A 24,033-nucleotide genomic window follows, 5' to 3' on the forward strand; every position below is an offset into this window, starting at 1 on the left:
GCCACCGGCGGAGCCCGGCTGTGTCCAGACCGGGCGACTGTTACTTACGTGTATTGCTGCGGGAACGTGAGAGCCGCTGCTCCAGGCCACGATGCGCTGAAAATCCAGATCATCTGGAGAGATACCAAGCAGACGATGCTGCGAGACCTTTTGCCTATCGCCATTGTCCATTAAAAGAAAATTGTCGTCACTGGGGTTCTTCGGTGCGTGGACGGAGCGCTCCGGGGCGCGACGCCGGGAGCTGCGATGATGTGACGCTCCGGCTCGGCTTCCGTCACGGGTTCGTCAAGTGGACGCGGAGGAGGAGGCGCGCACCGGCCGAGGAGGCATCGCGGACGGCGGGAGATGCACTAATGCAGCTGCTAAGACACTGCAGAGTCTCTCTCCTCCTGCTCCCACATATACACCAACAACACTACAAGCTCACAGGCCGGCGCGTCCACAGCAGCTCTCTCTCTCTCTCTCCTCAGTATCCAGGCGCGTCCACAGCAGCTCTCTCTCTCTCTCTCTCTCTCTCTCTCTCCTCAGTATCCAGGCGCGTTCACAGCAGCTCTCTCTCTCTCTCTCTCCTCAGCATCCAGGCGAGTTCACAGCAGCTCTCTCTCTCTCTCTCCCCTCAGCATCCAGGCGCGTTCACAGCAGCTCTCTCTCTCTCTCTCTCTCTCTCTCTCCTCAGCATCCAGGCGCGTTCACAGCAGCTCTCTCTCTCTCTCCTCAGCATCCAGGCGCGTTCACAGCAGCTCTCTCTCTCTCTCTCTCTCCTCAGCATCCAGGCGCGTTCACAGCAGCTCTCTCTCTCTCTCCTCAGCATCCAGGCGCGTTCACAGCAGCGCTCTCTCTCTCTCTCTCCTCAGCATCCAGGCCCGTCCACAGCAGCTCTCCCTCCCTCTCTATTCAGCATCCCTGTGGATCCAGGCGCGTTCACGCTCACCAGGCAACAGAGGAGCAGAGGAAAACAAAATACGAACTAAAAATGTAATGTCGTAACTGTGTATAGAATATGTATTCAATGCAGGCACAGGGTATGCATTGTTTACAATGCTTTCCATTTTAATTCTATTTGCTGCTGCTTTAGACAAGTGTAACATTACAACACAGTTTGTCTCCTGTTTAGAAAAGATTGAACTGACATTATCTGCATTTTGGCTGTTCACAGGTAGTGCTGAAGTGAAGTTGCTGTAAAGTTCTCTTACTTGTGGTTGTAGTCCACTCACGGTCGTAGTGTCTCGGATGTTTCTGTGAGATCTGTGTGACCTCACAACGGGGCTCAGAATACGACGACAGGAGGATCAGAATGTGACGACAGGAAGCATGCATCCCTTTCTGATTTTGCTGTAGATCGAAACCATTCTCCGACAATGCAGTGCACAAAGGAGAGAAGCTTCCTTCAACTGGGAAATTTCATCTTGATTTTTATTTTTTAATTTAAATACAGTGAGATTCCAATGTAATAGTCTGACTTGACATCTGATGTTACACACACTCCTATTAATATGAAATAATACATTTGTTGATTTCTTTTGCATACTAACTGCTAAAACTGTATAGCATGACGAATAGTATATACTGGATTTGGGACACGGTATAGGCTGATTTCATGGCAAACATTTTGACTTGATATAGCTGTAAAACTTATCACATTAAAGATGCCTCTTCTGAACTTAAGTGTCTCAGTAAGTCATGTCAGACAGCCAACATGGCCACACAGGAGCCACAGAACTGGGACACCTAAAATTAAATGCAGTCATCCTTAATGTTATTAACTACTTCTGTGCCTTTTTCTGCTATGACATGTCAAAACATCTGTTGTGAAAAATGGCCAATTGAAGCTCCTATATGTGCATCATCTGCTGTTGTGTACCAAATTAGATCTTGGAGGCGACAGGTACATAAAAAATGCAGTTGGTGGGATGCTAACAGTTTCCTCTCAAGAGAAATCCCACTAAGCATATGCACTCCCAAGAGGTGAGCACATATTATAGTCCCAGATGGGAAAAATGATGCTACTGTATACACTACTTAAAGGGGCAGTAAGCGATTTGAATCCAATACATTGCTTTTCACTTCAGTATGCTTTTGGGAGCAGGTGGATACGGATTCTGTTACCCTGAACTGCAATGAACAACAGACTAATTAATTCTCCCTCAAACGAGAACTGCGTGACCATTACAAAATGGTTTGACAGTAAATACCACCAGAAATCTGTCAGCTGGAATATTTACAGTGTGAACGTTCATTCATTCAGGGAAGCATCAGTGAATATTAACAGCCACGCGTGCACAGCCACACACCCAGATGTCCTTGACTGAGACTTGAATCCCCACCTCACCCCGCCTAAGAACTGCCATTGCATCTGCTCCTGACCTCAGACTGGGGGAGAGAGTGTGAGACTGTCAAGGGATTTTTATTTCCTAATAAATAACATGCCAATAAATAACTGACGGCAGGCTCAGTAAAGAAAGACCTTTGCTGCAGTGTAGCAGTGGAAATGGTCGTGCTGTGTCAATTTCACGAAAAGCTTTCCTGAAATAGTGGAGCAGTGGAACTTTTCTCGGATGAAATGTTAATCAGCACCTTCTGCATACGTTCCAGGCACTGAGATGCTCGACAGCTGAACCGACAGGATGACTTCACCTATTCCTGCCCCCTCTGGGAGGAAGGATGTGGGTTCTGCTTTTAGTCGTCTCTCTGATGGCCCCATGTGCTATAACTGCTGTCATGTCCTGGGGAGAGAGAAGACTAATTACTGACTGCTCAGTCTTCCTGCCAGTCCCCCTCGGAGAGCCACACACTGTTAATTGGACGACAAATCCAAAGGGGGCTGAACTGTAGATGAGACCGACCTTTACCTCATGTAAACAGCATTACAAATCTAAATCTATATTTTTTTTATTTCTCTTATGGCTCCTCCATTTCGCAAAATCCTTGTTTAGGGATATTCTCCATTTAATTTTTCTATAATTAAAGGCAGGTTCTCATGAATAAATGTAAACGACTTGTTTAGGGGATTTATGAAAACGCAAGTGATAGTGACTGTGGGCAGATGGTTGGTTAAAGGCTAAATGCCTTTGCTGTAGGCAGTGAGAAATGTTCCTTCACAGCTCTAATCCTTCACGTCAGTGTGGCATCATACAAATCACTACCTTGTGTAAAGGAGAATATGACAACCAAAGTAATAAACAAATATAGTTATTCAACTCTAATTTATTAAATAAAATTCTATCTCTAGAATCATAATTTTAAAATCAAGCAAGGTTTAAAAAGTGGCAGTTAACTTAGATCATAAGAGTCTATTTATCATGGTCTTCTTCACATTTTAGTCAGCTGACCCTTTCTTAAAGAAAATTTGGTTCACACAACAGGTCTTTAAGACTGAATACACACAAGCTCACTCAATCAACAATCCTGACAAATTATATGGTTAAAAAATGCTCTAGTGTTAATGCTAAGCCTACTGTGCCTATATCCTGAGAATCATAAATAATAATAATAATAATAATAAAAAAAACAATAATAGAACCAAAGGCTTAGTGCTCAGTTTTGCTTTGTGATATATTCATTCTTTGGTAATCTCTGCAAATATTTCAAGTAAAATATTCAGATCATCAGTGAAATATGTTTTAGAGAAGATTGAAGATGAGGGCTTGTCTAGGCCTCATCAGGAAAGGCAGGAACGCTGGCAAGAGCTGGGATGAGCCTCTCGTATACGCTGATGCCTTTCAGGAAGACTTGCTCATTCAGATACTCGTTGTGATCGTGCAACAGGATTGGAGTCCGGTTCATTGGGGAAAAGCCGATGGCAGGGATACCCACCTGGATTCAAAGAACAGAGGTAAATGTCATGATAAATAGAACAGAAGGAGAATTCTAATTCTCATTGTTGATGACGTGAACTCCAGTATTTATACTCACCGCTCGGATAAAACGGCTATCTGTGGCAGCTGGAAATATCTCTTTTTCCAGAGTCATATTCCTACAGTGGAGAAATTGACATGAGGCTTGACGCAATACAAGGACAGACTAAATAAAGAACTATTGTACGTTTGGGATTTGATCAGCTGCAGCTACTCCCCCCCAAAAAACAAACAAAAAAAACATTGTAGATGATAATGCGAAATTCAGCTTTTGTTCGGATGCTGAGACCAGTAACTGTAGCCAGTGTAGACATAACAGCTCTTTCTGAACTAGAGAAGCAGATTCTGGGAGCTGTGTGAACATTTGCAACTAAAGTGTGAAGACTCATGGAGTGAATATATCAAAAGGGGTGTGTACGCAAAAATAGAGGGGAACAAAAATGTCGATGCACTAATGCGATGGAAAACTGTATCTGTGTCTCAACTGTTCTTGAGAAATCTGAGCACTATATTGCATTCTACTGTAAATAGAGGTAAAGTGTCTGTTGGTAACAGTAGTTGTAAAATTACAAAGCAAGGCTAAGCTGATCCGAGTTAAATTAGGGTGTGTCCATATTTTTATTAATTTTATTTTTTTTAATTGTTCCCAATGAGGAGAGAACGCATGTGGCTGCATGTGTTCTGCCTTTTTAGTGCGGCTGCTCAGAGCAATAGTTGAAAATCTGGACTTCTCTGAACTTTTCAGAAAGGCATTGGTGTTGTTATTATATGGGGCAGGACTTGTCACCCTGGTAACCAAGAAAATGACAAAGAAGCTTGTTCTGGCCGTCTATCCTGAGCTGTATGATATGTCTGGCAGAAACAAGTACACAGTAGAGATAGAAAAGCCCATTTGTGGGAGCAGATTTGCAGGATACTGAATGTTGCTGCTGAATGTTTAGTCAACACAACAACACAACTCTTTGCTCTATGAGTAGCGATAAGTTCATCCTCACTAAGTATGAGGGCAAGAATCCTCCCAGTTGGTTCTCCTGGCGAAATTAACAATGTCAAACAAACATTGATGAAAAAGCAAAGGGGCAATGCTCCACTATCGTACAACGATGGTGGTGATATATTGTCAAAATATCGTTGTCATAGAAACAAAACCCACACACAGCGCTTTTTTGATGAAGTGCTGGAGCGAAAGCGTTCCCCTGTGCCCTGCCAGTGATTTTCTGCCAGAGAAAAACACTTTATGGACACACGCCTTTAGATACAATGGAAGATGGAAATGGGGCAAAGTTTGAGGTTAAAGTTGTCCCGATATACTCCGGCTTTCCCTTTTTAGTGGACTGTGTCAATAGAAAAATTATCATTGTAAAATTCTTTATTCCGCATCTGTTCAGTTTTGCATATGCCTCTGGGTCTGCACTATAGACGTAAACTTGAGAACACAAGCAGCTTATGTATTAGTGTGCACAGTGTACTTACAATGTCTTGCAGGCTGCACTGAAGGAGCTCCACCAAGGATCATTCTCCTCTGTGGATGTGATATTCTGGTTCATATGTTTCTGCAAAGAACACCAGGTCATTTAGTCTATTTGACAACAGAAACAGACCAACAGAGGAGCGAGTCTAATCACACCAACCTGAGCAAATTTGTAAGTGACATCTTCTCCTGCCTCCTTGCACCACTGTTTGATCTGTCCTTCAAACTCCTGGCAGGAAAGTAATAATTTAGAGGTTAGTGTAGACTTAACACCGAGCTGGAGGCCATTTAACACTGACACATAAACCTGTGGGTCAGGGGCCTGTTTGACTATACGAGCAACACAAAGTCGATCTGCAGACATCTGCAGAACTTACACACCTGTAGATTTACTGTGGGTGGTATTCTCAGGTCAAAGCTGACGTCCATCTCAGCTGGGATGACGTTGTAGGCTACGCCACCCTTGACCATGGTCATATTCACCGTGGTGACATCACCGAGCGTGAAACATTCACTGGTATTTAGCCTGAATTTCATACAAGGCAGTAATGACATAATTACTGTAGTCAAAATTACACAATTGCTGTACACTACAAATCAAATTATTGCAAGATCAACACCGAAAGCCAACTTGATTTTTAACCAAAGACATTTAAACCAAATACCATGTTCTTATTACCAAAGAACTAATCAGCAATTCACTGTTGTTGCTAAATCCATTTGTGTCTCTGAACAAACACAACACATAATGGCTGATGAGCCACCTGACATTTCATTTAATAATAAAAAGCATCACGGATGCATACCCTGCATCTAATGTTACAAAAGTGAATGCATTATTACACTATACAAGTCATTTTTCTAACTTCATAGTGATGTAAGGATGACATCCTTTCAACTATATAACACTATCACTGCAGTGTTTCCCGCTATTTACCAAGACTGTGGCGGCCACCATAGTCTAATCACACATCAGTTTCATAATACTATAATATTTTAACGCAAAATTACAGATCTCTGATTTAGTGTTTTGTGCCGTTGCTTAATTGTAGAGCTGTGTGCAGTTCATTAAGTTTTATCAGCATATATGTACCGGATTGTGTAGTTTCTTAACATAAATTATTTCTGAATAATTTTCTTGAAGGTTTTTTGCAGATACTTTTGTATTTAAGAACTTATATAGTTTTTCAGGTGTCTGTGAAACATTGTTGAACACAAACTTACATAACAGCATAACTATTTCATGAGTGTCACTTGATTTTAGTGTCATTTTCCAATTAAATGTGCTCGAGCGCAGGTGGCAGATTATTGCTGCAACAAGGAAGCACATAAATCAGGGCGGCTTACATTTTTCAGCTCTAAGCATAAATGTGGCATTTTCGCTGCAAAAGTGCTTCATAAAAACATATTAAAGTAGCATAACTGCAGGAGGAAACAGCTATGAACAGACTCCTCTCTCAGTCAGTCGAAATTCAAATTTACAGTCCTTGTGAGCTGATTTCAACATAGTAATTATATAGAGATAAGATAAGATAGTGCTGTATTAATCCCACGCCAGGGAAATTCGCTTATAAAATTTTATAAAAAATGCACGTCGGGAATAAATGCATAGCGGGAGCTTTCACAATGTGAGTTCAGGTTGGGAATCAATGATGCCGCTCGTATATTTGGAAAGAAATTCATCCAAAAAGCTGATCACCAAGTGTGGTGTCATAGATATCTGTCTTCAAAACATATCACCCCAAACTAACTCCAAAGGATGGTATTGGTGAGAATATCTATCATGCCATATACAATATGTAAATCTTGTCCCTATTACTATACACGGCATATATATACACCATCTACTCACCTGTGTTTCTCCTTCTCTCTAAAGTCCAGGAATGAGTTTATGACTTGGCGCTATAGAGGAAAACAAAGTGTGGTCATTAACACAGTAATAGTCCTCACACTTTGATTTTAGGATTAATAAAGCAACACTGTTGAGCAACAGCGACCTCTGCAGCCACATAAGGAAATTAACTCTGTTGGACTCCAAGTCGGAGGGGGTAAACGGTTTTCATGTACAAAAACCAAAGGCCTAATTATCACTTGAGCGGATCTGCATTGTTCCTTTCATTGAACTGAACAAGCCAAACTCCTTTTAGAATTCTTGATATATAATTCTTTTTGACTGCTATACAGTTCGTCATTACTGATTTTTTCTGGACCTGATTTCAGCAGTTAAAGCCAAAGACTATCACTCAGCTAAGTCAATTTCTCACAGGAGATTGTACCCATGGTGTGGGACCAACAGAAGCACTATTCTCCTCATTTTAGGTCAGTGAATCATTAAAATAGAAATTGTAGTTGTTTTAAGGTACAATAACTACATAATGTTGCATCAACTGGTGACATGACTCTTACTTACCATCTTTTCAGCAGCAGTGTTCTCCACAAACCTGGACCCATGGCCTGGACTACCTGGGCAGTGGACTGTGATCCCTGAAAAGGAAGACTGACTTTATCATCCTTCACTGTTAAAAGCAGAACTAAGATGAAATGTAAAAATCCTGCCATTTGATCAGATGTGTATATGTCTTGGATTCTTTTTACTCACACCAGGGGTTCCTTTCTCCATAAAACACAGTGAACGCCTCTCCAGGATTAGCCAGACCTCCAGAACACATGCAGACAAATAAAGTACATTAAAAGACTGTGGAGCAAAGGAGAGATGTTCATGATGTATGATTTCCAAATTAAACTAAAAACATATTAGTGCTCCTGAACCTAGACAACTAGAGACTGACGGTTAGCTCACATTTACATTTCACTTAAAAATCAATATGGGTAATTTTGCACAGTGACTAACATGATTTTATTATTTGATCATTAGACTTTAACCCTAGTGACCATATACTCTCTCTGACTGTGCACATCAGTGCTCTGTGTCAAAAACAGCTATGCAGACAGGTTCCCCCATGGTGACTTTAAATAAATTATTTTGATTACATCTAACCAAACTTTTGAACCAACCAATCAACTTTTAGTAAAGTGGTTATAGTAGGATGATACCACTATAAAATACTTTTGAAAAAGGCCTGCTATTATATTTAAAATCACCAAAGCCAATTTGACAAATTATCCTCATGTAGATTTCCGGCCACATCACTAATCTGCATTAATAAGAAGAAAGTGCTTATGCCTGAAAATATGTAGTAAAGTAATGTTAAGACACTTGAAGTGCACTGTATTAGGGTAACTTAACAATTTAGGGACTCAGCTGGTTATGTTGTATAAAGTACAAGTGTTCAGGTTTTCATACAGAAACTTGTTTACCTTCATCGAGGGCAAAGCCAATGTTTAATTTTTTGAACTCTGGATGCTTTACGAATGTTTCCATTCCCTTGTTGCCTCCAACCTCTTCGTCTAAAAACACAGAAAAAAACATATTTTATTGGTCAGTGTATTATTTCTATTTGCCATATTTCTCTTACCTGGCCAGCAAGTTTAACTTTCGCTGAACAAGTGTATAGTTTTGAAGAACCGATTCCAATCTTATTAAAGTTACAAAGACCACGTGTACCAACAACATCATAAACAGTACACACTTATTAAGACGTGTCATCACTTGCAAGTTGCGTAAATATTAAATTTAAGGTCATATTTGATCCACACAACCTGCTGCTGTGTTGTGTGTTATACCTGCTGCCTCACATGATGTTTTCTCCACACTTTAAGCGGGGTTTCCCACCCATGGCAGAACATTAAATGGGGCACACCAGCAGCACATCCACCCACAAAGGTATAAAAATTGTACAACCTTGATGAATATTTGCTTCATCTCCCAGTCACTTCTATCCCACCCTGCAACCACACCTTTCCCTATTTCAATGTGACCCACCACAGGCTCGGGCTGAATTCACATTTGTGTGACTTAAAATGAGCACTGAGAAAACATTGATGCATGATTAGGAAATGGAGAAGTTATTTTTTAATATGGTGGGGGTTTTTTTAATCCACCTTCGATCAATATTTATTAATTACGTCACGTAAGCATGTTGTATTTCTAGGCTGAGTGTGGAGCAAATCCATTGAGCAGTAGAAAGGTGTCAAACAAACATGGTCACATTCTTCAAGTAATGAGGACGGTGAAGCACAGCCTGTAAATGACAACATGGTCTTGAGAAGAGGTCTGATAAGGCAGAATAAGTGTTAATGCCTTTGTGAGTGCACCAAAAGTGTGTAGGTGCTATAAGAACAAATTAGGAATGCAGGGGGGAAAAAATGTAATATCTTACCAGGAACAAACATTAAGTGGACTGTTCGCATCGGTTTCCGCCCCTCTGCCTTCAGTCTTCTGACGGCCTGGATGTACCTACAGAGAGAAGAAGCAGATACAGCAGAGTTGTGACAGAAAGAAAGACACAAGTCTTAACTGACATTGTACAGGTGGGATGAGTGGATGTTACTACAGGTGTTTCTAATTCAACAGAATTTAAAGTGAAGATCACAAAAAAAGCACACATCTTGTTTACTAAGACAAGTTACCAAGACAGTTTATACCCACTGTATAGTTACACATTTCATGTCCTGTGATCCCCGGGCATAAATGTTGCCCTCTGCATCTCTGAAAGCACTGAAAGCATCGTATTTCCAATGTTCCTGGAGAAGAGATTGATATCACATCTATTTTTTTCATGTCTATGACAGGTTATAACAGGATTTTATCGCCGTTAACAGAGACAGACGCCATACCTGGAAAACAGGCACGACATCCGTGTGGGAATTCAGTAAGATGGACTTCAAAGTCGGGTTGGTCCCTTCCCATGTCATGATCGACACAACTCTGCCTGGACAAACCTAAACGGGGGATAGATCGACAGATGGAATGCGTGAACAGAGGAGGTTTTTAAAATTCCTGCTCTGTCCCTTAAGCAAGCAAGCAAGCAGGCGTTTCTGCATTGATTAAATTACAATCAGTGACACACACCTCAATCTTTTTCATGGGTAGCTCCAGCTCCTCTGCGATTCTGTCCAGGAAGCGAAGAGCTGCATCTATGAATAAATCAACAGCTTTTTGAAAATAATGTCTGTTTGAATCCAAATAAAATAAGAAGTAAAAAATCTCTTATTAGATAAGTCATAATCCATGTTGTTGTTAACTGTGGTGCGGTTGTTGGACTTTGAAACCTGAACAGAAAACCAAGGAATCAAACGGTCTCTAATCCATGTTTCATCCAAGTATAATTTAAGTCAGTGTGTGGAGGAAACCATGTGAAGAGCCGATTAAATTTCCTCTACCCAGTTACTCTCCCAACTGCTCCCACAAGGGGATATTTCCCTCCAGCCAGGACGTCCCAATCACAAATCTTACCAAATGCCCGTGGCTGGGGTCCTCTGGGTTACCAGATAATTTAGAGGGAAGCCTGCCTTTCTGCTGACAAAACTTCACCTCAACCTGCCACTATGTGCAGACTCATTCTTTTGGTCAGGCAGGCACCAAAGTTTGCGACCACTGGTGAGTGTGTCATAGCAAGGTTTGAAGTGACGGACTCGCTCAGCAGCTTAAACCTTCTCTCCTCAGACCACAAACACAGACACACGACTGACAGCACCTAATGTCTAACTGGTGCAGATAAGAGCCGGACTTTGTTAAATGTTAACACGTGAGATGATTTAGTTGACCTCTTTTTCATAGCGGCCATTTTTACATGAGATAGCAGGTAAACACGGGTGTCACTAATGACATTAAAGGCGATTTTTGTGAGAAACACTTTGTCATATTACTTGAAACTCTCCTAACATACCGATAGCGATGAATACATTGAATGATCTGACACTGAAACCCAAACAATCCCTCATCTGTGGCCGTGGCAGGAGTGTAAAAACCACGACCAATCAGGAAGTTCGGTCCGAAGAAAAGGATTGGATGACCGGCTTTCTCCCTGCCTGCTCGCGCTTCTGCTCGTGCACCACACATGGAGGCGCGTCAGAGGCTACAGCCACAACTGTAGCTTGTTACTGAAGAAGATGGCAGATAAAGTGTGGGTCGTAAAAGAAAGACAGCATTCGAGACGGCTACAAACAAGAAAAGGTTGGATACGGCAAGAGGGAAAACGCAGAGTAAACATCGAGTGTGGCTTTTGAATGCTGGCGTAAAACTCAGAGCAGCGACAGGGATGAAAACTGACGCTTTGGTGGCCCTGTTTCTTTTGGACAGGTAACTGTCTGCTTTGCTTTGGGTGAAAGTGGAAAGTGAAAGCTTCTGCTTTCTTTAGGTCCAGAGCCTTAATTCACTGGAGTTGAAACACCTGCGTTTACCTCATTTCAAAATGGCTGCTGTGAAAAAGAGGTCCACTGGTACAGGCGGCTTTTCCACTTGACATCTCTAATGCATACAGGTGTGTGAAGTACGGTGGCCCCGAGGTGCACATCGCAACGACAAGATGGACAAACACAACGGCGAATAAGAAAACAACGTGTCATGATTCCCAGTCAGAGGCGTGTCTCACCATAGTCGGGCTGCGGGTGAACGGTCCTGAGGCGGAGGTAGTCTCTGAACAGACTCACCGAGGGGTCCTCTCCCCCGGCGGAGCTCCGCCCACCTCCCGCACCTGGACCGTCTTTGTCAGGCAGCATGGTGTGTGATTTATCTACTCCTCTGGGGACCCGGTGGACAGACAAAACGCTGACAGAGAAAAAGAAGAGAAACAAACACGTGACAGTCAATATATCAATACAAGTGTCTTTTCATCGGCAGAGACGTCATCGCTCTTATCATCTTATCGCGGTGTCAGACATCTTTGGCCGTCGACACCTGCTTCGGGCACATCTGCAGGGCGCACGACGTCAGGCTACATCGGTCAGCTAGCTGCGGAGGTAACGGTGTCGCTGTTGTTCGACTTCCGGCTGCGTCTCAACGCGCTGGTCGACCAGCCGACACTCACTGAGCGAACATGTGTGAACACACGACACGGATTTGGTCGAGTTACTTTTCTTTTAGCTCGAGTTAATCCTCACGGCACTACTCACCCTGCTGTGCTCCGAATCTGCTCGTCAGGTAACTGAGCGAGTCAGCTGACCGAGCCTGAGCCCGCCCTTCAAAATAAAAGCCCCGACGTTGGTTTCGACAAAAACAAAAACATGAGGTATGGAAGTAAAGATCGTCGTATGTGCCTGAGTCTGGCCTTATGGCCTGGACCAATCAGGCATCACAACCGGTCACCACTGAAAATTTGAGTTGTAAATTTCCTCTCTGTGCCTATTATAATTAACTTTTATAAAACTCCAAAGTGTTACCCACTTATTTTAATTAGTCAACAGTGTTTCATCAGTGTCAATATTTAGACATTCTTCACATCCTCTGGACAAGGCTTTAGACACATCCATTCACTCCCTCCATGATTCTCTGCACAAAAACTGCTGTGAGGGGAAACAAAAAAAGTGCAACTCATTCTTTACAACTGCAAATATCAATAGAGTAGGTCTCGTTATAACTTAGGTGGGGGGGAAACACAAACATTGACATTTCTCTAGAGTGTTTTCTTACGGGACACATCATATTTCACAAATGTATTTAAAATGATCTGTGGCATTCGCCACACAGCCACAAGTGCAGCTTCCCTAAAAAAATTTTTTTAGAGAGGTATAATTTTCCAATCGTCAGTATGTGGCTGGCACATCAAGAGCAATAATATAATTGATACAAATATGTCTGACCTACCGTTGCACTCAAGGGTTGGCTTTGCCTCATTATCACCTCAGTCGTCACTGCATCACCGTCATGACAACATTCACATTAAAGTCCACCTCTCATGTAATATTGTTTACATCAGAATTGGAGGTTTACCTTGACAGCCTGTGCACAACTTCTAACAGTGTGTCGGCCTGAATGAAGAACAGGCTCACATTGTTTGATCAATCTGCTGCTGAGCCTGGTTACAAGAATACAAGTCTGGGTTTTTTTGTGTTCTTGGTGTTTTATAGTATTTAGTTTATGTATCCATGGTGTTTTATGGTACTATGTGCTCTAACTAAGCTTGTGTAAAAATAAGTGAGCTGTCAATGTTTTTTACCATATACCATATATAGAGGTTTTTACAAGGCCAGAAATACAGGTACAGTAGTTTTCTCCTGAACTTAAAACTCAAAATCTTCTTTTAACTATATATTGGGGGGGTTCATGTCAATTTTAATACAGTTTTACAGTTATACAGTTTGGAGAAGTACAACCTATAGCAATGCACCATATTTCATGAGCTGATCATATATTTGTATGTAAAATGACAATCTTAAATTCCCAAAGGAAATATACAAAACACACATTTTTGGGGATTTTATTTTAAGCTATGGACTTCTTATTTGTTTTCTGCATGATTGTCCAAACTTATTGCAAATATATTACATATGATTTTATCATCTTTATACAAATAAATGCAAGTTATTTTTCTTTTGTCTTACTTTTTTTTTATTACAATGTGCATCAATGCTATAAGCTTTTGTTGAGAACAGCATGTGTTTGTCTGGAGGATGGAATGGTTGCCAGAAGCAATTTAAATGCAGGCACCTGCTACTTTGCATATTTACAGTAACCTACATGTCACCTACAAAAAGGGTAACTGTGAAGCAAACACATTCCATGTTTTTACATGCAAAGAGAGTCACATAACACATGAAACTAAAGACTCACCACTATACAAGTCTGATGCAATAAGTAGTCTTATGTTTTTGGGCAAAATTATGGACACAAATTTACATGCCATTTTCCATGAAATGAAACCTACTCCAATGCCAATGATCTTCAGGTTATGATTATATGAAAATGATGCTGATATTAGTCATTTTTTAGCAAAACTGTAACACACTTAACCACAGCTTAGAGTTCTTATCTCAAATTTTTCCTCATCTTGTTTATATCTTTCCACCGCATCTTCCTCTTCTGCGCATCTCATTTCAGTTTGCTGAGGAAGTCGATCAATCCCTGGTGAAATTCTCCGGGTTTGTCCATGTAGCAGGCATGGCGAGCTCCCTCTAACTTGAGCACAAAGTGATTTGGTAGTTGTATGAGGTTCTTGTGGGACTGGGCACCCAGATTTGTGTCCAGGGCTCCAAACACAATCAGAGTGGGAGTCTGAAGTGAGAAGCAAACGGGAGTGAGAAGTCAAAGAGGGGACTAACCAGTGTAGAAAAACATTTTCACATATGCGTAGACCAGCTTTGTAAACATACACACTTTCCTAACCCAAAATCTTCCCACTACCTCTGAAACTGGCTAAATTGTTGTTCTCTTGTGCATACTTGTTGCATAAAAGCCGACTGACATTAGAAACAGAAATATGGCACTTGCAATATATCCACTTTCTCTTAATGTTTTTTTTGTTTGTTTATAAAATAAAATGTATTTTTCTAGTAAAAATAATAAACACGTCTTCATTCAAGATTCTCAGTTTGATGATTTGATGCTTTCACCTTTGAGTTTAAACTGTTAGTTTGACAAAACAACCAATGTCAAAATCTCACCTTGGACGTTTTTTCTCTCAAAAAATTGTAAGTTATTTTTCAGATATTCTATAGACCTAGATAGATCTAGATAATGAAAATAATCATTGCTTGAAAATAATTATTGCTTATTGCTAGACAAAATGAACAACTGCCAAATTCCTCAGGGCCCTAGAAGCCTGTGAGTCAAAGGCATTGTGGAGATTTGTTTTACCACAAAAAAAATTGACTTTTAATTGTACTTATTGGGCATGTTACATACACAAGGCACTGAGATTATGACGACCAGTGGATCAATAAGGCCTCATGGTTCATTCATGTTCTAGAGCCCCCTAGTGGATTGATCAGGTTATGTCTCCGTCGTATGAATTCCCCACTGAAGACACTGTTCACGCAAAAATGAAAAGTTAACCCTGATGTCACGAAAAACACCAGTGAAATTTGTGTCTTCACATAAACCAAAACTAATGTAACAATTTCCTGATTTCTGTTCTTCCTGTTTCACTATTTTGATCACCATAACGTACATGTCCCTCACCTGAATACTTTGGTACTGCTGCGGAGTGTAACTTCGAGTACCAACTGGTGCTATGGGGATGAAGCCGTGGAGTTGAGCGTTGTTCTTCATGAAGAAGGGGATGGAGTAAAGTCCACTCTTGGAGGGACTCAAAAGCACAGCTGCCCGGACCCCCAAAGACTCCATGAACCTTGAAAGGAGGTCGACTCGATTCTGGTCAGTCTTTAGAGCCTCTGAGTCCGGGGACTTTCCATACCCTTCAAGAAGAGGAAGAATTTGCCAACGAAAAAGAGAAGGTAATTTTATAAATATATCATTACAAAATGTGTGCTCCAATTTTGGGACTAAACAGCCATTCACACCAACTTCTGAACACAGTGGGATTTTATACTATATACTATGTAGTGGCCAAGGTCCATTAAACCCAAACATTTGTCTAAACATCAACATACAAACAATTCAATTCAGGAACAAACGTAACAAAATGGCAGCAACTAGCTGCTTCAGTGGTCAAAAACCTGACCAGACATAGCTTGTCCCTGAACTGAGCGCTTATTGGCTCATCCAAACTAAATGTGTTTATTACATCAACCCAAATTCTTGAGTTGTGCAATGAAAAAACATAATGTCCTGTTCTACCAGTCCCCATCCATTAAAAAGCATTGCGATTTTGCAGTTGGTTTTTTTTGTTTACAACCAAAAGAATGCAGCTCACACTCACGGGATAGCTTGCTAACACAAAATAAAAATGTTATCCTATTTTGTTAACACCTTGTAGCTGTGAGTACTAATTTTGGGGAAATTCAATTTGAGGTATGTCACTATTTGTGTACCAAACCTTATAATAATACAAATAACAGTGATAAAAGCCAGTTTTATAGTGAAATGATTGCAGTCACTAAGATAAGTGTTGATACTGTGCCATAGGACTTCAGTTGTACCTGGCAGGTCCATGGCCAGCGCCTGATATCCATGAGTTGCCAGCAGGGCCATTGTGCCGAGTTCCTCCCAGGTTTTGGATGTGAAGGCCTGGCCGTGCAGAAGGACAACTTGCAGCCTACACGGAGGAATCATTTTATTTTCATGTAACTTAACTTAACATGTTTATCACAAGCACAGACCAGGCAAATATAGCATGTTAGAGCTGAAGGTTAGCAGCGGTGCCTGTGTTTATATGCACCCATGTCACAACATAAAGTGAACATCCTGTAAAATGTGTTCGCTCTCTCATATAACAAGTTTAAAAGTAATAGCTAATAGGACAAAGCACATTTTCAGCAAACGTCTCCGCTTTTGTCGGCTCACCTCGGCAAAATCTGTCGTCCAGCCCCGTCGACCGGCAGAGCCTCCCTGAAGAACAGCGGTGGGTCTCCGGGCAGCTGTCCGGTGCGAACGGACACGTTGATGGTGGGAAGAGGAGGAGGAGGGGTGGACATCAGCCCCATCCTTTGAGCGTCAAGAGACGGCTCCATGCTGCCCTGGCGAATGGACGGCAGCAGCAGGTACAGCAGTAGCGTGGCCAACAGCACCAGGCCCAGGACAACAAGACGATTACGCAAGAAGTTCATTTTGTCGAGGGGAGAATCCTAGGAAAGGTGGTAGACAGTGCATTGACTGAGACCAGATAGATTCTAGTCATGCAGCATCTCTATTTGATGGACAGTGAGCGTATGTACATCCAATAAGTTCCACTTGTGACACTGTCTTTACAACATTTCTTACTTTCATAGTGTTATCCATCATTCTACATTGAGACACTCGCCAACACAGATACACGGAACTGGAGCAGAAGCTTTGTGTAAACTGAAGTTGCCAAATCTCCAGATGTCAGCAATGGACTCAATGGTGTAAAATTGTATCATAGCACATAAGGAATAATGGCAAAATCTACAATGTGTGCGCAGCTCAGAAAGAAATATGTGCAGGTACAGTCATCTCTGGACAGTGTTATGGTCAAAACGACCACACACACCCACACACACACACACACACACACACACACCACCTGCCTCCCAGCGGTCAGTGATTCCCTGTCAGGATGAGAAGAGCAGTGCATCCCAACATCAGATGATTAGTTTGTTGAGAACAGTTAGGCGACAGTTTGCACTTCAGGCGGCTGTGCGGGGAAACAGAAACGATCTAAGAGACAAAACAGCCCCGAAGGTAATAAGTCAGGGGAACGCAGGAGCCACGATGAGCGTCATTCCGGTCACATCTCGGTCCGGTCTGTCGCTGTGGGAGACGAGATGCGTTGAGGAGGAGAAACGTACCGACGCAGAGAAGACACGCGAACACGATCACTGGCAGGAGGACGAGGCCGCTCGCCTCAGCGTCATGTCGGGGCAGATGATGCTGCTGGAGGGCAGATGATGCTGCTGGAGGGCAGATGATGCTGCTGGAGGGCAGATGATGCTGCTGCTGGAGGGCAGATGATGCTGCTGGAGGGCAGATGATGATGCTGCTGGAGGGCAGATGATGCTGCTGGAGGGGTCGATGCTGCTGCTGCTGCTGCTGCCGCTGGGAGCTAGCTGTACAAACTGAGCAGGACAAACGTGTGTCTGACGCATTTGTTTTATCTTAAACACAACAACACGAGCCGTCGGTGTGCCTTGAGCTGCGACGCTGCCTGAAATAAAGTCCAGATGAACACTGTCACGCGAGACGGTCGACGACTACACGGAGACTCGGTTGAGTATGTGTCGGCTCTATTTCAGATCTGCAACGGTCTGAAAAGCGCCTGTTCCCCGTCGGAGCACATTTCAAGCTGCACAGAACCACAAGTTATGCATTGCGCGTCATTTCCTTCTTGGGTCGAGGCTGTAATAGGTCAACAACAACAACAACTGCAGCGGCGGCAGCAGCAATAATAATCATCAGAATAACGATTATTATTATCATTATTGCAATACAACACCCAAGCCTCATGACATTTGCTTTTTGTTTTTACTTTCTTATCTTTATCTTTAATATCTACATACTTTGGTATCAGCTTGAAGTGTCTAATATCTTATGTCCCCCACTGTATCTTTGGTATTAAATATTGCTTACGTGAGACTGAATCAACAGCGTATTTGATAACGATTGAGCCCTTTAAAAACATTTTTCTTTTTTTTGTACAAAGAGAAATCCTCTGCAGGCCAAAGTTCAAAGACCCCAGCAGCAGTTGTATGAGCTGAAAAAGCAGAATAATGCTTAGTAAAAAATATGCAATAGACTGCAGTTCACAGGAATATAGGAAAAACAAGACAAAAAAATAAAAGTCTAAATCTTTTTTAATATTGAAAACTTTGTGTAAAAGGTGAATATGAAAATGCTTCTCAGTAAAAAAACATTTGATTTTTCTCCACTTTGGTTTCAAACAATAACATTGATACACTTTGGCAAAATAAGGCTTTTAGAAATAAGGCAATTTCCTCATTAAAAATTAGACAACACTGCTTCTACAATAGAGAGTTGGAGGTGGAATCTGAAATCAAAGATGTAGAAAGAACAAGATGTTGTGTTTAACATAAAAACACACATACAGTACACAATGTTGCGAGTACCTTTACATCATAATATCTCAAAACATTTTAGAAATTCTTGGTCTAATACCCCATCCATCAATTTGGTTGCACTCATTAAAGGTCGGGTCACGGTGGCAGCAGACTAAGCAGGGTGTTCCAGACATTCCTCTCCTCAGCAGTGCCACGGAATTCCCAGCCAGGGTAGATGGGAAATATAATCCCTCCAGCAAGTTCTGGGTCTACCCCCCCCCTCTGCTCGGTTGGGCAATGCCTTGAAAAATCACCAGTGGAAGGTGCCCAGGAGGCGTCCTAATCAGACGCCCGAACCACCTAACAGGACATTTGATCATCATAATTTGATATTATTTCATGATATGATTTCAATGATATAAACAAGAAGAGTTTGAATGACATTAAAAGGATATTCTTAAGATAATTCTAAATGAGTCTTAAAACGCCCAGACCAGTGTCTGCCTCTTTCAGTAACTAAAAAGATATTGTATCATTCTGACAGGTTTATGTTCAAATGTTTGAATCATAATCTGTAGTCGCCGGTATAAGAAAAGATTATTAGTGCAAATTCAAACACTATCCGAGTAAAATTTGGTTGATAACCTCATATTGAAATGTAAAAAGATATCCATGACATTAACTTGTCTGTCTGACTGTGGGGAAAATCATAAATATCAAAAAAGGTGTTACTGTTTTAATACCGATTACTGTGTTAAGCACTCTTTTCTTACACATCATGTGTAAAGATAACTACAAATGAATCATTAGATTACTTTTTTACACTGCAACAGAGTTAATGACCAATGAAAGTTAAGATTCACAGCCAACACATCTTAATGATGGACCGCCTGCATAGCTACAAGCTTCTGTAACCAGCAAAATAACATAATTTCCCCTCATGCACAAGAAATAAAACCACATTCATTTCAACAGAAAATTTGTTAAAGTGCAGAATTTCCAGCATATATAAAACGTTCTATTGCAATACTGGTTCTGTGGTTCTCCATGTTCTGGTTTGTGAAAACTGAAAAAAACTATTCCCTCCTCACTAAATGTGGGTACCTAACTTCTTCTTTGAGCACTGCCATACAGAATAAATACAAAAACACTACTTTATAAATATGAAACTGCTGAGCTAGTTTTAATTAGCAAATATATTTACTAGTCTGAAGATGTACCTACAGTAGTTTCTATCAACAGTGTCACTGGACGAAACCTGGAGTGTCAAGTTACACACTAGACAAAATAAAACTGGTTATTGTGCATGGGCTCCAAACAATACTGTATATCTGAAGCAGGTAAAAATATTTCTGTGTATAAAAAAAAATTCTGATAACCATACATTAATCAATTTTCTTATTAGTATAAACAAACAAAAAATCCCTTACTTGCTTACTGAAGAATTGAGGCCCAGACATTATATAATGGAAAATAAACATATTTTAACATGATACTACTTGTATCTGATAAAACTTTTGTCTGCTTTCAAGAAATTAACAAAACTTAGGTAAATTACATCACCTGGAAGCTGAAGTCTAACTTATTTTTAATGTAGCCTCTTTTCAGTGAAATACCGATCAGTCAAGCCACCTTTTATACACATTTTCCTTATTAATAGAAAACTGACTTAACTGAATTATGCCCAAAGTGGGCTGAGATGAACGCTACTGCGCCAAAGCACAAACCTCAATAATCACAACCTTTAAACAAAAGCATAAGAGCACTTTATAGCCCAGTTAAGGCACAATTCTGAACGGAAAAACAAGTTGTTTTTATAAACCAACGATTTTGTAATGCATTTGTGATAACGTATCACCTTCTTGCATAATGCACTTTTTATAAGTTAGTCAGAAGGCTTTAGGTCATCACACTTGACAGCTAGATTCATCAACAGAATCAAACCATTAGGCAGTGTTGTGAAACTATTCCTTATCAAAATACTTAAAAGTATGACTGTCAGAACCTACCAACAACTAATAAATACTGTATGTTAATGAAATGTACCTTCCTGCCACACCTTTGCTTAGGCATGAAGTTGTTCCACTGTTTTGTCCTTAAAAATAAACAGATAGATAAAAAAGGTGTCTTTTTTTTCATGAATCATTCCTCTGCAGGGACAGTCCAATCTGGAGGCCAGGGACAGCATGGGATATGGGGAAAGCCTTCAAGAGATAGATTTGATTTTTGACATAAATTCATGTAAGTCAATAATCAGGTGAGAAATTGATAGATGGACATTAGTTCGGGGAGGTGGTCCTGAGGCTGGAGAACTCCCAGTGCAGCTTGTCACCTCTTTTAGATGGTCCTATGTGCTTGGATTAAAAATGTCCTGTCGTACCGGGAGATGGCAGATTACAGTACTTCATGCCTTCTGCTGTCAATGCATCACTATGCACAGTAACCTACCACTTGCGCATCGAGAGGTATGAACTGTCCTTTTCAGAGCTGACAAAGGCGGATAACAATTTGGGCTTCTGTGTTTCCTCAGTGTAGCAGAGTGAGGAGTCCTAGTGGGAGTAAGAGGCAAAGAGGCCAGGTCCCTAAAACAGAGGAGGCTCTATTCTGCCCTTTTTCTTTCTGAGCACAAGCCTCACCCCTGTACCCATGGTAGCACTGGCACTGGAAGTGTGTGCGGTAGAGTGTAAGCTCGGCTTGTCCAGGCACTCCTGTAACCTTCAGCTGGCCACCCTGACTGGTGATGCTGTGTGTTGAGGGGCTGAGGTGTAGGTACACATCCCTGTCTGGTAATCTGCGAAGACAGCGGCCGTGGGATTTACACACCACCTGGCTGCAGTGCTCTGCTGCCGTAGACACATTGAGCAGGTACTGGCCCAGCAGTCCCTGGAGATACTTATTTAGGATGGAACAGCTGTCCTGCAGGAGAAAGAAACTAATTTTACATTACATTCAATTTGCTGACGCTTTTGTGCAAAGCGATTTTTTTCTTGACTCGTATCACAGGTAGCATTAAGGGCCTTGCCTAAGGGCCAACACCGGATTTTAGCAATTCCCTAGCCGGGAAGCGAACCACAACCTACCCTACCACAGTCAGAGGTGTAACCCCAATCTTTAAACACAAGGCTATTCAGTATCAAACATAAGCAAATTAGCTTGTAGCTATAATCTGGTATAGTGCATCCAATGTTGACATTTCTGTTTGAGCTGGTGTAGGTGTAGCGCTTACATCGTTGCTTGCATAGGAGGTGTCCCCCCAGAAGATTACACCTGCAGCTCCAAGTGCAACACTCTCGCCAATGGTGGAAACCAGATCTGCCTAAAAAACATTCACAGGCACAGTTCAGTCGTGTACCACACAATGAGCACAAGAGAAAAGTGAGGCAGGGAAACGATGGATAACAAGCAATGACTGTATAAGCCTCATGTGCATAATAAATTGTTACTTTAGCGAACGAACCTCAGTTAGGAGTGTCATCTGATTCATGTAGGTGGGTCGGGTATAAACAAAAACAGGGTTTGCTAATCCATTTCCAACAGATGCCAGGCGCATTGCCTCTTTCACCCGGTTTCGGACAAACAGACGCCCATTATTTGAAGAGTGCAGTGCAGGATCCATGTATATAGACGGGAAGAAAGCTGTACATTCCATCCACAACCAGTTCAGTTGATCATTGCGGGCCATCTCCAACGAAGGGCAGCGGCCTGTGTAGTTCTTCAGTTCCATCCTGTAGTCATGGTTGTAACAATCTGGAAACAGGTAGAAGCCCCACAGCTGATTGGGCCTCAGATTCTTAGCGAACTTCAGAGTCTCGAGCATGAACTTGCGAGCCGATAGCTCAAATTCCTGCTTTGCAACTCGCGCCACTTGTTCTGGGGTCCACTTGGGATTCTTCTTGGCCACCATTTCACAGGATTTAACGCGATAAATATCTTTAATATCCCAATTTCGGATCCACAGTGGGCGCCACTCCTCCCAGTCAATGACAGCCAGGCCTTTTGCCTCTGGCTCTCGGATGTATTTCTGCACACCTCCAGGCATTTTCTCATAGTGCTGCGTGAGGCTGGCGAGCTGCGGAAGGCCGCCGTTCACTGCTGTGCCATCACGCTTGTAGTACGGATACAACCCGAGGCGCTCCTTGTAGAAAATTGTGAGATTCTGCCGAACAAAGCCCTCATTTGGGGATGCCACAATGTCAAACTGGTCTAGAGATAGAGTCACGCGATGTCGCGGAGCACACTCCTGCGTTGGGGCGTTCCAGACGAGCACAACGGGCTTCTGGGAATATAATGGCCATCTTGTCTGCTTTAAGTCGGCTGAACACAGGACTGTCCAGAACGTAAACAGAGTCAGAAGCAACCAGGGCAGCTGACCAGCTGCGGCGGAGACGGAGTGAACCACAGCCTCCATGGTCACCTCTCACCTTCTCTGTTCTTTCTCTACAGAAAAACAAACAAAAGCAGTTTTATTCAATTCTGCAGAAATCAAAAGCCACAAATTTGTTCCATGCATTTCCCACAGATGATCCAGAGCACTTTTCTAAAGATGACATGAATATTAAATCTGTGAAAATGATCCAATCTGATAATAATAATAATAATAATATTAATATACTGACTTGCAGGTGTACTAAGAAGTAGTAAGTAAGGGTTTTAAAAGCCTTTCGAAAATAAGGTCATCTATAAACATGGTACGTTACAGTGTAATACGTTACAAGTATTACCACATACGCTTTAGTCGTCGTCAGCTTCCTGTTTGACTGAAGTTCCATCAATCATGTTGCTTTAGAAATCATTTTAGGGAAATGAATGTTGGTTCGAGTAAAATATAAAGCTTTGGTGGTTTCTATCTCAGATGACTTGAATCCTCTCACGTCCACGCGCCAGGTTGACATGACTTCACCGAACTCGCTCCAAAGTTTCATTGAAACTGACAACTCGTGCTAAGTTAGCTAGCGGCATGTTTCCCCCACTTCCGGTCCCGTCTGACCTGTTCCGATGGAGGCGACGACGCGGGGTGACTCCACTCATGTAACCGTCAGATGAATGACTCCTCCACGACCCTGCCATGTGAGGAGTAACAGTCGCGGACCGCTCAATCCATGTTCGCGAGCGCCAGCCTCACGAGCCAGGTGCTAACCGGAAGTCTGCAGCGCAGCGGCGGTGGAGGCTGCGAGCGTTGAGCAACAACAGCGCAGAGCATCGAGGTACACACCGAGGGGGTGACGATTTATCACA

At 42.0% G+C, this 24,033-nt stretch overlaps 4 protein-coding genes across 7 annotated transcripts in view; all 4 read right to left on the reverse strand.

Annotated features, from left to right (window-relative positions):
* The window catches only part of LOC118309320 (voltage-dependent calcium channel subunit alpha-2/delta-2-like), a 29,956-nt gene extending 29,448 nt beyond the window's left edge, over nucleotides 1-508 (reverse strand). The window contains exon 1 of the mRNA XM_035631293.2: nucleotides 49-508. Coding sequence (XP_035487186.1) covers nucleotides 49-164 — 116 coding nt within the window. The 5' untranslated portion in view covers nucleotides 165-508. The remainder of the gene's footprint in view (nucleotides 1-48) is intronic.
* A 2,680-nt stretch (nucleotides 509-3,188) lies between these two features.
* On the reverse strand, nucleotides 3,189-12,460 carry LOC118309321 (aminoacylase-1A). Of its 2 annotated transcripts, none has more exons than XM_035631294.2 (15): nucleotides 12,340-12,460; nucleotides 11,820-11,995; nucleotides 10,298-10,362; nucleotides 10,063-10,167; nucleotides 9,875-9,969; nucleotides 9,606-9,682; nucleotides 8,644-8,733; nucleotides 7,925-7,981; nucleotides 7,736-7,809; nucleotides 7,178-7,227; nucleotides 5,707-5,851; nucleotides 5,486-5,554; nucleotides 5,328-5,407; nucleotides 3,913-3,973; nucleotides 3,189-3,813 (listed from the first exon to the last, which is right to left on the reverse strand). In XM_035631294.2, the coding sequence occupies exons 2-15, from the start codon at nucleotides 11,944-11,946 to the stop codon at nucleotides 3,649-3,651; spliced, it is 1,260 nt and encodes a 419-aa protein (XP_035487187.1). In that variant the 5' UTR covers nucleotides 11,947-11,995; nucleotides 12,340-12,460; the 3' UTR covers nucleotides 3,189-3,648. The 2 variants fall into 2 exon arrangements, with proteins under 2 accessions (XP_035487187.1, XP_035487188.1); XM_035631295.2 differs by lacking the exon at nucleotides 12,340-12,460 and adding an exon at nucleotides 12,125-12,314.
* A 1,167-nt stretch (nucleotides 12,461-13,627) lies between these two features.
* On the reverse strand, nucleotides 13,628-18,072 carry abhd14a (abhydrolase domain containing 14A). 2 transcript variants are annotated; one of them, XM_035631297.2, is made up of 6 exons: nucleotides 17,593-18,072; nucleotides 17,332-17,461; nucleotides 16,628-16,908; nucleotides 16,264-16,379; nucleotides 15,344-15,579; nucleotides 13,628-14,437 (listed from the first exon to the last, which is right to left on the reverse strand). In XM_035631297.2, the coding sequence occupies exons 3-6, from the start codon at nucleotides 16,888-16,890 to the stop codon at nucleotides 14,255-14,257; spliced, it is 798 nt and encodes a 265-aa protein (XP_035487190.1). In that variant the 5' UTR covers nucleotides 16,891-16,908; nucleotides 17,332-17,461; nucleotides 17,593-18,072; the 3' UTR covers nucleotides 13,628-14,254. The 2 variants fall into 2 exon arrangements, with proteins under 2 accessions (XP_035487190.1, XP_035487189.1); XM_035631296.2 differs by lacking the exon at nucleotides 17,332-17,461.
* Nucleotides 18,073-18,576: 504 nt separating this feature from the next.
* Nucleotides 18,577-23,977, reverse strand: hyal2b (hyaluronidase 2b). Of its 2 annotated transcripts, none has more exons than XM_035632019.2 (4): nucleotides 23,786-23,977; nucleotides 22,256-23,235; nucleotides 22,025-22,114; nucleotides 18,577-21,714 (listed from the first exon to the last, which is right to left on the reverse strand). In XM_035632019.2, the coding sequence occupies exons 2-4, from the start codon at nucleotides 23,204-23,206 to the stop codon at nucleotides 21,325-21,327; spliced, it is 1,431 nt and encodes a 476-aa protein (XP_035487912.2). In that variant the 5' UTR covers nucleotides 23,207-23,235; nucleotides 23,786-23,977; the 3' UTR covers nucleotides 18,577-21,324. The 2 variants fall into 2 exon arrangements, with proteins under 2 accessions (XP_035487912.2, XP_035487913.2); XM_035632020.2 differs by lacking the exon at nucleotides 23,786-23,977 and adding an exon at nucleotides 23,527-23,776.
* Between the last annotated feature and the right edge of the window lie 56 nt (nucleotides 23,978-24,033).

The sequence above is a fragment of the Scophthalmus maximus genome, chromosome 6 (assembly GCF_022379125.1).
Source record: "Scophthalmus maximus strain ysfricsl-2021 chromosome 6, ASM2237912v1, whole genome shotgun sequence".
Taxonomy (NCBI): domain Eukaryota; kingdom Metazoa; phylum Chordata; class Actinopteri; order Pleuronectiformes; family Scophthalmidae; genus Scophthalmus; species Scophthalmus maximus.

Excerpts from the sequence above, each read along its gene's own strand:
- abhd14a (XM_035631296.2), bottom strand. The coding sequence starts at position 16,890 with ATGAACTTCTTGCGTAATCGTCTTGTTGTCCTGGGCCTGGTGCTGTTG. Across the intron at positions 15,580-16,263 it reads GCTGGCCATGGACCTGCCAG|GGTATGGAAAGTCCCCGGAC; the intron begins GTACAACTGAAG and ends CTCTTCTTGAAG. Across the intron at positions 14,438-15,343 it reads AGCAGTACCAAAGTATTCAG|ACTCCCACTCTGATTGTGTT; the intron begins GTGAGGGACATG and ends TTCTCACTTCAG.
- hyal2b (XM_035632019.2), bottom strand. The coding sequence starts at position 23,206 with ATGGAGGCTGTGGTTCACTCCGTCTCCGCCGCAGCTGGTCAGCTGCCC. Across the intron at positions 22,115-22,255 it reads AGATGACACTCCTAACTGAG|GCAGATCTGGTTTCCACCAT; the intron begins GTTCGTTCGCTA and ends AATGTTTTTTAG. Across the intron at positions 21,715-22,024 it reads CCTCCTATGCAAGCAACGAT|GACAGCTGTTCCATCCTAAA; the intron begins GTAAGCGCTACA and ends TTTCTCCTGCAG.
- LOC118309321 (XM_035631294.2), bottom strand. The coding sequence starts at position 11,946 with ATGCTGCCTGACAAAGACGGTCCAGGTGCGGGAGGTGGGCGGAGCTCC. Across the intron at positions 7,982-8,643 it reads TGGCTTTGCCCTCGATGAAG|GTCTGGCTAATCCTGGAGAG; the intron begins GTAAACAAGTTT and ends TGTGTTCTGGAG. Across the intron at positions 5,555-5,706 it reads CACCCACAGTAAATCTACAG|GAGTTTGAAGGACAGATCAA; the intron begins GTGTGTAAGTTC and ends CTTTCCTGCCAG.